The 13,049-nt window shown below is 43.4% G+C and overlaps 1 protein-coding gene and 1 long non-coding RNA gene across 2 annotated transcripts in view; one reads left to right on the forward strand and one right to left on the reverse strand.

Annotated features, from left to right (window-relative positions):
- The window catches only part of LOC132249484 (uncharacterized), a 207,066-nt gene that overhangs the window by 164,519 nt on the left and 29,498 nt on the right, over nt 1–13,049 (forward strand). The gene's annotated exons all lie outside the window — the stretch shown is intronic.
- Nucleotides 2,636–13,049, reverse strand: part of LURAP1L (leucine rich adaptor protein 1 like) — a 30,107-nt gene continuing 19,693 nt past the window's right edge. The window contains exon 2 of the mRNA XM_006258271.4: nt 2,636–3,354. Coding sequence (XP_006258333.1) covers nt 2,977–3,354 — 378 coding nt within the window. The 3' untranslated portion in view covers nt 2,636–2,976. The remainder of the gene's footprint in view (nt 3,355–13,049) is intronic.

Raw genomic sequence — 13,049 nt, forward strand, 5'->3', positions numbered from 1 at the left:
TGGTTTTTTTGTTTGTCGTCTTGTTTATTTAAGTTAAATGGATTTCCAGAGGTCAACCCCCCTCTCCCACCTCCGCTGCTCCCTTGGAGCATGGAGAACACCTGAATGTGCAGTATGTGGCATCACAGATGTGTCTGTGGCACCTCGTACCACATGGCCATGCTCATCTGTACGCGGTCTCAGAGTCCTCCCTGGATACTTGGCACAAGTTTATTTAAGTTTATAGCTATGGATTTGGAAACTACATGTAGACTTAATTTTTTTTATGTCCTTAGTCTACATGTAGTTTCCAAATCCATAGCTATAAACTTAAATAGATGATTAAACAATGGTTCCTTTTCTTTTTGTCTCCTCCTCACCACTCCCTTCCTCCCTTGCCCTCGGGGTGATAATATTGATTCCAAGGTTGTTTCCCTGAGTTTAGAGTTAATTTAGTATGCAGCAGCAAGGTATATTGGTGGATGGGTGTTCTAGAGAGCAAGGGAGTTAGAAGACAAACAAAAAGAACAAAAGAGAGCTAGGTACTGGGTGCCAAGTGTCCAGGGAAGACTCTGAGTCTGCGTACAGATGAGCATGGCCATGTGGTACAAGGTGCCACAGACACATCTGTGACGCCACATACCGCACATTCAGGTGCTCTCCATGCTCCAAGGGAGCAGCAGAGGTGGGAGACGGGGGTTGACCTCTGGATATCAAGGAATCAAAATCCTGTGATTAAAAAAACCAAACAGAGTAGCACATGCAGTGGCAGCGCGCACCACTAAAAAGTGGAGCTGTGCTATCCAGAGCTGTACTCCAGCTGCCAGCCAGGCTCCAAGCTGCATGATCACCACTGCTGCAGCCTTGGGGACAATTAGTAGCAGCACAAGATGCGCCAAGGCCCCGGGGATTGTGTGGATGTGGCCTGACAGTCCACTGTGAAAGAAAGCTGGGAGAAAGGCAACAGCCCAGCTGTTCCAGTAGGCAACACAAGGCTTCTGATTATTTCTATTTGTACCTCTTTGTTGAAGCCAATGTAAGATTTTTGTGATCATGAGCTAAGGTCTAAATTGAGGGGATGGGGATCACATATCATACTTAGTATACATAAATTTATGTTTACTGACCCAATTTAAGTTTTGCTTTGTCTACTTTCTGCCCTTCTTAAGGAATTTTTTTGTTAGGATACGAAGTTAAAAAAAAATTTGAGAACTTCCCAAACTGTAGAACTTCCTGAAGCATCTACTAAGTATTCTTTAGAGGTGTCTCATCCAAATACTTACCCATCCAAAATAAAACATGCATAACACTGAAATACGCACTAAGTGAAAACAGACAAAACTTAAGGAAGGTTGGGATTCTTACCTTTTGGGATTGAATTAGATGAGACTCCCAAAATGGAATGACTCTATTGATATTATAGACACACATGTGACTTCTGTTGTAGAGAAATGGAGAAATGTGCATTCTTTACATTTTATTGCTTGCCCTGTAGTGGTAAGGAAGCTTCTCTGACCAGACAGGCACACCACTAGAAGAAAATAGACAAGACTTGAGCAAGATTGGGATTCTTCAGCTTTCTGTGTACCCACAAAATCTATTGCCTGACCATGAAAGCAGGGTATATCAAAAGAGTAATCCAATCACCTTTATTCTATGAAGGGCTACTGACAGACTCAAGGGCCGTTTCCAGACGTGCATGGACATTTGGTTCCCCAGGGACTAGTGGCAGTGCAACTTGCAATGTCACTAGTTGTCCCCGGGGAATGCCTGGGCCACGTGTGCTCTGGCACATGCCAAGTTACCCCAGGTGGGGTAGAGGAAGCTGGGGCCAGCACTGGGCCAGGACTGGGCTGGCCCCAGCAGCCTTACCTGGGGTCCTCCTGGGGCTGCAGCAGTGGTGACCATGCTGTGCAGAGCCCAACTGGCAGCGAAGTGCGGCTCTGGCTGGCCAGGCTCCAGCTTCAGGAGGTGCACGCTGCTGCCACATGTGCTGCTCCACCTTTTTTTCCCATTGGTTTTCTTGATCCTTGGATATCCATTCTGCTTCCTTGCAGCATGGAGAATAACTGAACGTGGTATGTGGCACCACAGACATGTCTGCCATGCCACATATTGTGTGGATGCACTTATCTGGACATGGCCAAGGGGTGGAGAGGGAACAGAAAAACCAATCTAATACAAAACTGCTGGAAATAAAAATTCGGTATCTCTAACTTGGCAGTCCCCTATAAATGGATATTTGTGGGCACATTCAGAAGCCTGCTAGTTTTAAGATCATTTAAATTCTTGGTATTAATGAAAGATGTTTTTAACCTAAATATACCAGCATCATTAGGCTTTATCAAACTGCATTATAAAAGAAGAATGGATATTGCCTGGTATACAGAGGAACATTTCTCATTCCTGTACACTTATTAGTATATGTCTACTGTAAACTAAAGCCCTAACTCTGCAATTTTATGCACCTGCTTATGTGCATTATGCATGTATGTGAGAAGTACCATTTCAGTCAAAAGTGTTTATTCAGAAGTAAAATAAATCTCTTGAAGATATATTTGTTTGCAAGATCCAGACCAAAGACAGAAAAACCTGGGAGTATACAAACTTTGAGTTGATTTACAATCTGATAATCAAGAATATTAACTTCAAAATATAGGTATCAGAAAGTATTTTATTGTCAAACAAATTCAAAATTAGTCCTTTCAATCCCTGATGTCTTATTTTGAAGATAAAGCTGTTCCCTCACCTTTTTAAAAAACGTGTAAATGTGGCATTATAAAACAAAAGAAACAAAATCACAGCAATAACTTAAGATACAAAAAAGGAAAAAGCAAACCAACCACCCAGAAGAAGAAATGTTAGGAGCAACAAGAAAGGTCTCAAAATAAATTTTTCTTTAAAGGGATTTTTTTCTTTTCTTCCTTTGTCACACAAAATAAAATAGCAGCATAAGAGAGGGACAAGTGCACTCCCATTGTTTGGGAACTCCTTTTATTAACCAAAGCAGTAGTACTCATCAGAATCAATTTTGGGATGCTTATGCAGAGCTTGTGAGTCCTCCAAAATAGCAGGATCACTGAACTGGTCCATGTCTGAAGGGGTGTGATAACCCGGGACATCATCCACCAAAGTGTCCAGATAACTTCCCACTGATATTCCATCCAGTCCATCGCTACAGTCTTGTAAACTATTATAACTGCCTCGTAGGGAAGTCTCCTGACTCTCTAGCAAGCTGCACAGACTGCCACTCAAACTACTGCCTCTGCTCACAATGGTTCCCTTCTCTTCAATCATCCATTTGATTGATTCAATACTTTCATTGATGATGAGCAGCTGGCGCATGAGCTTGACATCAGTATCTCGGAGATTAACCTACATGGCAGAACAACAATAAAAATTAACTTGAACACATTTTTTTTAAAACACACAGGACTTGGTATCGATTTAGAATGACAGGTTGGGATCTAAGAGAGGGGTAGAAAATAATTATAAGTGTAGCTTCCATTCATGAAACCTGGATATAATAATAAATAAAGCAGCACGGAATACTAAAATTTTAAGAGATACCTTTCCATACTGATGCAACTTCATATTGTACTTACAATCTGTACCTTTTCATTCCATCATTTCTAGTTATACAATAGCATATGACCATATCCAATTCCCATGATCTCCATGACAGTTAATTTAGGTTCTTTTATATATAATTAAAACTACATTGTTATTGTTATTTTTAAATTAGGCCACCACAGGATGTAATACTGGTGAAGGTTATTAGAAGCAAAGCTACCATTTAGAAGAACAGTATCCTTGGGGTATGTGTTTTTGTTTCATGTATGAAAGAAATGGGACACATACTCAACCTCTCACTTAGCATATGTAACAATACTTGCAGTTAGGGCTGTGTGAGGCTTCAAACAGAGCTTTGGAGCCGGAGAAGCTTCAGATGCTTCGGCATCCTAAGCAGCATGTCTGGATTGAAGCGGTGGCTTTGTTAGGCTTTCCGAAGTGGTTTGGAGCTTCCCAAGTGCTCCAGGAAAGCTTTGGAGCTGCTTTGGAGATCCAGCCATAGGATATAATGGGGAAACAATGACATATATATAACATTGTTGTTTTTTGTCTTATTTGGATGAAATTTGCAGGGGTTGTATCTTCTGCTGAGAGCATGAAGCCTGCCAAATTTCAAGAATATCAGTGCAGGGGTTCAGGGGAAACTGCACCCAAATTCATGAAAGCAAAACTCGTGTCACGTGTATGCGTTACACCACAGGGGGGTGGTAGCCCCGGTGAGGCCACAAAGCCTGCCAAGTTTCAAGGTGATAGGTGCAGGGGTTTGGGGGGAACTGTACCTCAAGCTGCTGACAAGCAAAACTCATGACACAGATGACCCTGTGCATGTTAAGGCACAGTGGGCTGAAAACTGCTGGGGTGGTGGCCCCTGCTGAGGCCATGAAGCCTGCCAAGTTTCAAGGAGATCGGTGCAGGGGTTTGGGGTAAACTGCACCTCAAGCAGCGGACAAGCAAAACTTGTGACATGGGTGACACTGTGTGTGTTAAGGTACAGCAGGGTGAAAGCTGCAGGGATGGTAGCCCCTGCTGTGGCCATGAAGCCTGCTAGCTGTCGAGGAGATCGGTGCAGGGGGGTTCTGAGGCCCTGCACCCCTAGCTGCTGACAGGCAAAACTCATGACATGGGTGCTTGTGCAACTGACTGTGTCTGTCTTGGGGCAGAGGGTTGGGGGGGGAGGGGGTGGGAGACACTACTGCAGGCCTGGCTGTTAAGCTACTGTGTTACCAGTCACCAATCAATAATGATTCACTCAGGGACTAGCTCAATACACAGTAGCTGGCTAATGTAGCCAGTTAATTAGCACCAATTAACACCTACAAAATAAGCAACTAAGGAGAAGAAATAATCAATACAGACAATCAACTGTCCCAAGACAGAGACAGTCAGTTGCACAAGCACTCATGTCATGAGTTTTGCCTGTCAGCAGCGAGGGGTGCAGGGCCCCAGAACCCAGAACCCCCCTGCACCCATCTCTTTGACAGCTGCCAGGCTTCATGGCCACAGCAGGGGCTACCATTCTTGCAGCTTTTACCCCGCTGTGGCTTAACACACACCATGTCACCCATGTCACGAGTTTTGCTTGTTTGCAGCTTGAGGTACAGTTTCCCCCAAACCCCTGCATCTTTCAACTTGAAACCTGGCAGGCTTTGTGGCCTCACTAGGGGCCACCACCCATGCGGTTTTCACCCCCCTGTGGTATAACCCATACACATGACATGAGCTTTGCTTTCAGGAATTTGGGATGCAGTTCCTCCTGAACCCCTGAACTGATCTTCTTGAAACCTGGCAGGCTTCATGCACTCAGCAGAGGCTACCACTCCTGCAAGTTTAATCTAAATCAGGCAAAAAACAACGAAGTTATAGATATTTCATTGATCCCCCATTATACCCTATGGCCAGATCTCCGAGGCGGCTTCGAAGCTTCGGAGCCGCTTTGGCCGGATTGAAGCGAAAACCTGGTCCGGAGCTGTGGGTCGGATCCTGGGCATCTGAAGCAGCCAGATCCAAAGCCAGATCAAATAGCTGCCTACTCGTACAGGCCTACTTGCAGTCTACTTTGCTCTTCTGTATCCAGAAACACTACTTCCTGGTGCTGTCGTCACTTAGAACATTGAGTCCTCAACAGTTCATGAACCATTGGGAGGCTTGCTGTGTTTTGAAACCTTCATTTATTAGTCAAAGTACAGCCAGATTCAGGTTACAAGTTCAGTATAAATATTTCAGAGTTAAAAAGCTGGCTTGTCTAGGTTCCCTGACGTGAATTACATATGTAACTTTACTCTCCCAGACTTGCACAGAAACACGTAAAACAAGGACAGTGACTTACAGGGCAAGTGCATATGCCTATATTGAACTTTAAATTCTGGTGGTTGCATGAAAATGGAGCTTTGCCAAACAAAGATGACTAGGAAAAGCTCAGCAAGTGGACAAGGTTTGGACCATGAAATGGGTCATTTAAAAACAGATTGTTTCATTCAGTAATTAGGACACTTTGACCAAGGGTCAGAAGACCTGAGTTTTAGTCTAGGTTCTACCACTGAGAAATTGTGGACCAAATTTCTCCTCTCAGTCCTTTAGTTTCCCATCCCATCTTTTATCTTTACTATTTAGACTGTAAGCTTTTTTTGGAGACAGGACTTGCCTTTTACAACACATAAGCACAGTACATACCTTGATGGTGACCAAATCTTGATTGGGGTTTATCGGTACTACCAGAACATAATATCAAAATAATGTCCAAAATATAACTGAAAAAGTACATAACTGGGTCTCTGATATTTCAATTGATTTTTATTGTGAAGTTTATTTACCCAGAAAAATCACTAGTTATGCACAAACTGTCGAACTGTCTGATTCAACACAATAGAAAACTGTTGTGGTGTCTTTGAACAAGAAACTTAAAGCCTAATATGTTTTGACTGTTTCTGTAAAAACCTAATTAAAAATAACAATTATTGTTTGACTTCTGTGCACTTCCATATATTATGGTGTGACCCTGTTCCCCAGCCTCACCAGGTTGCATTTATACAAGAGCAAATGTTAGGAAGAATCTGGGTAGAACTGATGCTGTTGTACAAAATGGATATACCTGAAAATTGGTGTCTTTATACACATGCTCTGGGAGGCAGGTGTGGGGGTGGAGGGAAGACTTTACTTAGAGCAGCTCCAATAGCCGCTGTAATTAAAGTGACTGGAGCGTCATGTATATCAGTGATTCTGGGCTGAAAAATGGCAGCAGGGGCGCTTTAACTAAAGCTCATTCAACGATAATTACCACACTTCAACAGACTCGATTAATCAAGTCTGCTCTAACAAACTTCAATTACAGAAAGACCACCAAAACTTATTCCATGTGTTATAGGCCTTTGAACTATGAGCACCTGACATTGTATGGCTGTCTTCCCCAGCTTCCTCTAAAAGTGAAACATGAAGTTGGCCTTATGGGGATGGTATTTGTGGTGGAACAAGAAGAGAGATTGGACTATTTATCAGTAACATTTCCTGGGCTTTTTATTATGATAGCAATTTGTCAGGGTTCAAGTTGTATAAGGAGATTAGAAATTTAAAGGAAGGCAATAAACAAAATATGTACTCAAGTCTGCCTAGGTTTTTACCACTTTTCACCTTTTGAGGTTACTTATTTTTGTGAAAGGAGAGTATGCTGGCTGTAGAACACTCCTAGGCACAACATATAATGCATAACAAAAATACATCAGTTTGGTGATTTCTCCACTTTCCTACAACTTGTGTCCTTGTGGTTGGGCCTGAGAAAGCGCAGGGTAAAGATGATGTGTATGGGGGGGTTTCCACAAATTCCATTCTCTTGACTTTTGGCTTTAGTGTCTGGGAAAGATTGCAATACATCAGTGCAAAGCAGGAACTCTGTACCTTACAGTTCCCGTATAAATGTACTCACTTTAAAAAGTGTAAAAATAGGTGTTTCCTATATGAAAAGAGCTTGCTTACTTGTTATACTTTTTCCACACCATAAAGACTCTACTAAAGCATATGTTCCATATAAAATTGTCACCTTTCATATTATTTGTGTGGGTATTATGAGAGACTTTGTGGTTAAGACATGGACTGGGACTAAAAATTTGAGTTCAGTTTCAGTTGTTCCAGACTTCCTGTCTGAATTAGGTCATCACATTCTTTCTGTAAAATGGAGATGAGAAACAACTGCTGTTCTTAGACTCTATGGCAATGACAGCCACATAAGTAAACAGATTATTTAACATATAGCTATGGTTGGAATTTTCATAACTACTTAACATTGCATTTGTTTACTCTTGTTGAAGTTGATAGTACCATTCCCATCAATTTAAGTGGGAGTGAAGTTATGGCAATATAAATCCTTTTGGATATACCACGTATTTATACTGCAGGTGTACAATTGTATATTTATGCAGGGGTCAGCAATGTTTTTGGACTGAGAGCAAAAAAACCCCACAACTTGGACTTAGAATACATTAACATGCCAGGGACATTGGTGGAGGAGCCACGAGAAGCTAAATCCTTGTTGTGGCAGCGAAGCCCTGGCCCCTTCCCTGCCATGGTGTTTGAGGTGTGCATGCAGCCACTGCCACCAATGAGCCAGGGTGGGTCTCCGGGCCCTGATGCAGCCAGTTGCAGCCTCTGGGCAGGTCCCTGCCACCCCCTGTGGAGACTGGGCTGCTTACAGCAGGCAACCACAAGCCTGCAAGTGGATGCACTGCGATCCAGAGCCCCAGCTTGACTCCTTGTGGCAGCAGTTGCACAGGCACCCTGGGAAGCACAGAGAAGAAGGGGCCAAGGCTGCACTGTCATGTGTATAGTTGCCACAAGCCATGGTACTGGCCTGGGGCTCTGGGCTCCTGTGCACTAGTTGCAGCCTCCCAGATGCCTGCCACATCCGGCCCAGGCTCTTGGTAGCTGCTGCCCGCCATGGAGCCTGGGCTGCTTGCAGCAGGGCTTGCAGCTTCTCTGCCACCTGCCACAGGCAGCTTGGGCTCAAGTGGCTGGTGGCAGCTGCTCAGAGACCGGGTTGGCTGTGGCATGCCAAGCAAAATGGCCTTGCATGACATGCTCTGTCATGCATGCCAGGGGTTGCCAACCTGTGTCATATAGGCTCTCAGCCTGGAAACGTAAGTGTGTGTTTAACAGTATGCACCTGAGTAGTCCTATTGATTTTATAGATACATTAGGACCCCTGCTTGTAAAATGTATTAATAATATGCATATAAGCACACAAGAGTACCTGATAATGAAGGAAACTTTTTTTTTAAGTAATCAACTATCTTATTAATTTATTGACATTTTCTAAGTATACAAATTACATATTAACAATGTTGGATTTAGCCTACCTAAAAAATAAACATGGCTAACACGTTTATAGCATCTGACGAAGTAAGCCTGGGCCCATGAAAATTAATGTTATAGAACTCTGATTCAGTCAATCTATAAAGTGCATATCTGGCCTGCCTTATACATACATTTGTAACATTCAAGAAATACATTTAGCATTTGTTGTAGTGTACATATATTAAATATATACTTCCTACATATAGGTTAAGATGTAAATATTTGTGATGGTTAGTTTGGAAGCAAGATACACTACCGTATCTGCCCATCAGAGTTTCATTCAAATGAAAATCCATAAAAATCTGTCCTGCCATAAAACAGATATTTTATACTAGTCTCCGAGTCCACAGTTGCTGTACCAGAATATAACATCAGCATTGTTCATTGCCAGTAGCTTGGAAAAGGATCTGTGTAATGAGTAAGTGAGTGCTTTCATCTTCTTTCAGCAAGGCTACATTTTGGACATGATTCTTTCCATATATACTTAAAAAAATTCAAATCCTTCAATATATCCAAAATTACACTCCCATGATGCATTTGTTAAAAAAGTTGCTCTTTCAAGAAATCCTTGTCCTGTTAGCTTGCTAGGTATTAGAGAAGATATTTCAAAAACTTCACTAATTCATATACCTGATTACCAGACAGCCCATTAAACTCCCCAATGAACTTTCCCCCCTATGAACTTAAAATGAATTTTGAATTATCCTCATAGCACTACCGCAGGGATTATTAAGTTAATGAATCTGGGACTATGCAAGGTAGTATTGCCAAGCACAACTTTAATCATATTTTTCACCCATCATTATTTTGTACATGATGTTTTGAAATCAGAGATTCACCATTTCCCAGCCCACCTGCCTGTATAGTCCCCTCTGCTGTCCTCAATAAATCACTGTAAATCTGCCTGGAATACTGGGCTGTTATTGTGACAACAGCAAATTATCCTGTTCCCCATTTGTAATTGTAAACTTCAGGAGCTTGCTGAATTTGAGCAAGTTTAGGGAACTGGAATTTCCCAAAAGGCTACTTAAATTAAGTGCCTAACACTGCTAACATCAGTAAAGGTACCAATTTAATGGTTATGGCTTGATAAATTAGAATGAGTTATCAGGAAATCAGTTCTTGCCATCAATACACCCACAGCTTCAGCATTTGTGCAGAACAGCTTTGTTACTAGCAATTCTTTGCATTCTTGCTGACTTGAACTCTACTCCCACCAGCCACCACTTACTTCCACCCTCTTCATAGCCAAAGCAAATGCAAATAGTCCACACAGGGTTGTCTTTCTTTAACAGGATTTATTATATCAGGTTCTAGGTAGTAGGGAGGGCTACTTATAGCATTCTTGCCACTTAGATCTATTATAGTTCACAAATAATCACATCAGTTTGTACCCCTGTGTGTGGCTTTAATCAGTGTAACTGCAGCAGTAAAAAATAAAGCCCCACATGATCAATTAATATGTCTAAATAAAATATAATCTGATCTTGTCTGGCAGCTCCATTTATTAAAACTCTCCAACAGATGCATTTCACATAGGTCCCCTAAAGAAAGTAGATTCATGTAAAAAAAAATTTAGAACAACTTCTACAGCTGGTCTGAGTTAAAAGCAAGCAGTGCACAGCCCAGCTATGGGGAAGGTTCAGATGAATCAGTACTGTCTGGCACACACTCGATTTATGTTTTGGAGGAGGACAAGGGTAGGGGGTGAAGAAGAAAACACTGGTTGTAGCTGGTCATTATGCCCTGGCATTTAGATTGCATAGCTACAGTGATGCAGTTTTCAGGGAAGAATTTTTCTATGTTCTTCTTTAATGGTAAACAGCAGAGAACTGCGTTGGAAGAAGAGAAATACATTTATAAAACAAATAATCCTGTAACTGCCTTCCTTCTTCCAATTACTATATCCAACTCCAAACAGATTATCCCATAGAGGAAGAGTTTTCTGTATAATAGAAGCATAGAAAAGACAGGATGGAAAGAACCTAAAGAGGTCATCTAGTTCAACCTCCTGCTATAGGCATTATCATCTCTGTTTAAACCAGCTCAGCCAAACTTTTGTCTAACCTGCTCTTAACATATTCTAAGAATGATGATTTTACAAGTTCTCTGGATAATCTACTCCAATGCTTAACTACCCTCATAGTGAGAGAGTTCTTAGCATCCAGCCTAGATCCCCCTTGTTGCAATATAAGACAATATTCCTTTCATAGATTCATAGATTCATAGATGTTAGGGTCGGAAGGGACCTCAATAGATCATCAAGTCTGACCCCCTGCATAAGCAGGAAAGAGTGCTGGGTCTAAATGACCCCAGCTAGATACTCGTCTAACCTCCTCTTGAAGACCCCCAGGGTAGGGGAGAGCACCACCTCCCTTGGGAGCCCGTTCCAGACCTTGGCCACTCGAACTGTGAAGAAGTTCTTCCTAATGTCCAGTCTAAATCTGCTCTCTGCTAGCTTGTGGCCATTGTTTCTTGTAACCCCCGGGGGCGCCTTGGTGAATAAATCCTCACCAATTCCCTTCTGTGCCCCCGTGATGAACTTATAGGCAGCCACAAGGTCGCCTCTCAACCTTCTCTTGCGGAGGCTGAAAAGGTCCAGTTTCACTAGTTTCTCCTCGTAGGGCTTGGTCTGCAGGCCCTTGACCATACGAGTTGCCCTTCGCTGTACCCTCTCCAGGTTATCCGCATCCTCCTTGAAGTGCAGCGCCCAGAATTGCACGCAGTACTCCAACTGCGGTCTGACCAACGCCCTATAGAGGGGAAGTATCACCTCCCTGGACCTATTTGTCATGCATCTGCTGATGCACGATAAAGTGCCATTGGCTTTTCTGATGGCTTCGTCACACTGCCGGCTCATGTTCAACTTGGAGTCCACTAGGACTCCAAGATCCCTTTCCACCTCTGTGCCACCCAGCAGGTCATTCCCTAGGCTGTAGGTGTGCTGGACATTTTTCCTCCCTAGGTGCAGCACTTTGTATTTCTCCTTGTTGAACTGCATCCTGTTGTTTTCTGCCCACTTGTCCAGCCTATCCAGGTCTGCCTGCAGCTGTTCCCTGCCCTCTGGTGTGTCCACTTCTCCCCATAGCTTTGTGTCATCTGCAAACTTGGACAGAGTACATTTCACTCCCACGTCCAAGTCGCTGATGAAGACATTAAAGAGTATCGGTCCAAGGACCGAACCCTGCGGGACCCCACTACCCACACCCTTCCAGGTCGAGACCGACCCATCTACCACGACTCTTTGGGTGCGACCCTCTAGCCAATTCGCCACCCACCGAACTGTGCAGTCATCCACATCACAGCCTCTTAATTTGTTCACCAGTATGGGGTGGGATACCGTATCGAAGGCCTTCCTGAAGTCCAGGTATACGACATCCACCCCTCCTCCTGTGTCCAGGCGTTTCGTAACCTGGTCATAGAAAGAGACTAGGTTGGTCAGGCACGATCTGCCCGCCACAAACCCATGCTGGTTTCCCCTCAGCATAATTTGCCCTGCCGGGCTCTCACAAATGTGAGCCTTGATAATTTTTTCAAATACTTTACCAAGGATGGAGGTGAGACTGACCGGCCTATAGTTGCCCGGGTCCTCCTTCCTCCCCTTTTTGAAAATGGGGACCACGTTAGCCCTTTTCCAGTCCTCCGGGACTTGGCCCGTGCGCCACGAGCATTCGAATATTCCCGCCAGTGGCTCTGCAATGACGTCGGCCAGTGCCTTCAGCACCCTGGGATGGAGCCCATCCGGGCCTGCCGACTTAAAGGCATCTAGTTCTTCCAAATGACTCTGCACTACCTCAGGATCTACGCATGGAAGTCTGGCGCCTTGCTGCTGCCTCTCTACAACCCCAGTGAGAGACTTGTCGTGCCCCTCGCTTAGGAACACTGAGGCAAAGAACTCGTTGAGGAGTTCAGCCTTGTCCCCTCTATCTGTCACCAATTGCTGCTGCCCATTTAGCAGGGGTCCTATTCCTCCCTGGGCCTTCCTTTTACTCCCAATATATCTAAAAAACAATTTCTTTATTCCTTGTCCTGCTTCCAATTTACACACACACACACACACACACACACACACACACACTCTGTTATACACATACACAAAGATTATAGCAGAAAAATATTTGTATGGGTTGAAAAGTGATCTACAGTGGCTTGATTGT

The sequence above is a fragment of the Alligator mississippiensis genome, chromosome 3 (genome assembly GCF_030867095.1).
Source record: "Alligator mississippiensis isolate rAllMis1 chromosome 3, rAllMis1, whole genome shotgun sequence".
Lineage (NCBI taxonomy): Eukaryota > Metazoa > Chordata > Crocodylia > Alligatoridae > Alligator > Alligator mississippiensis.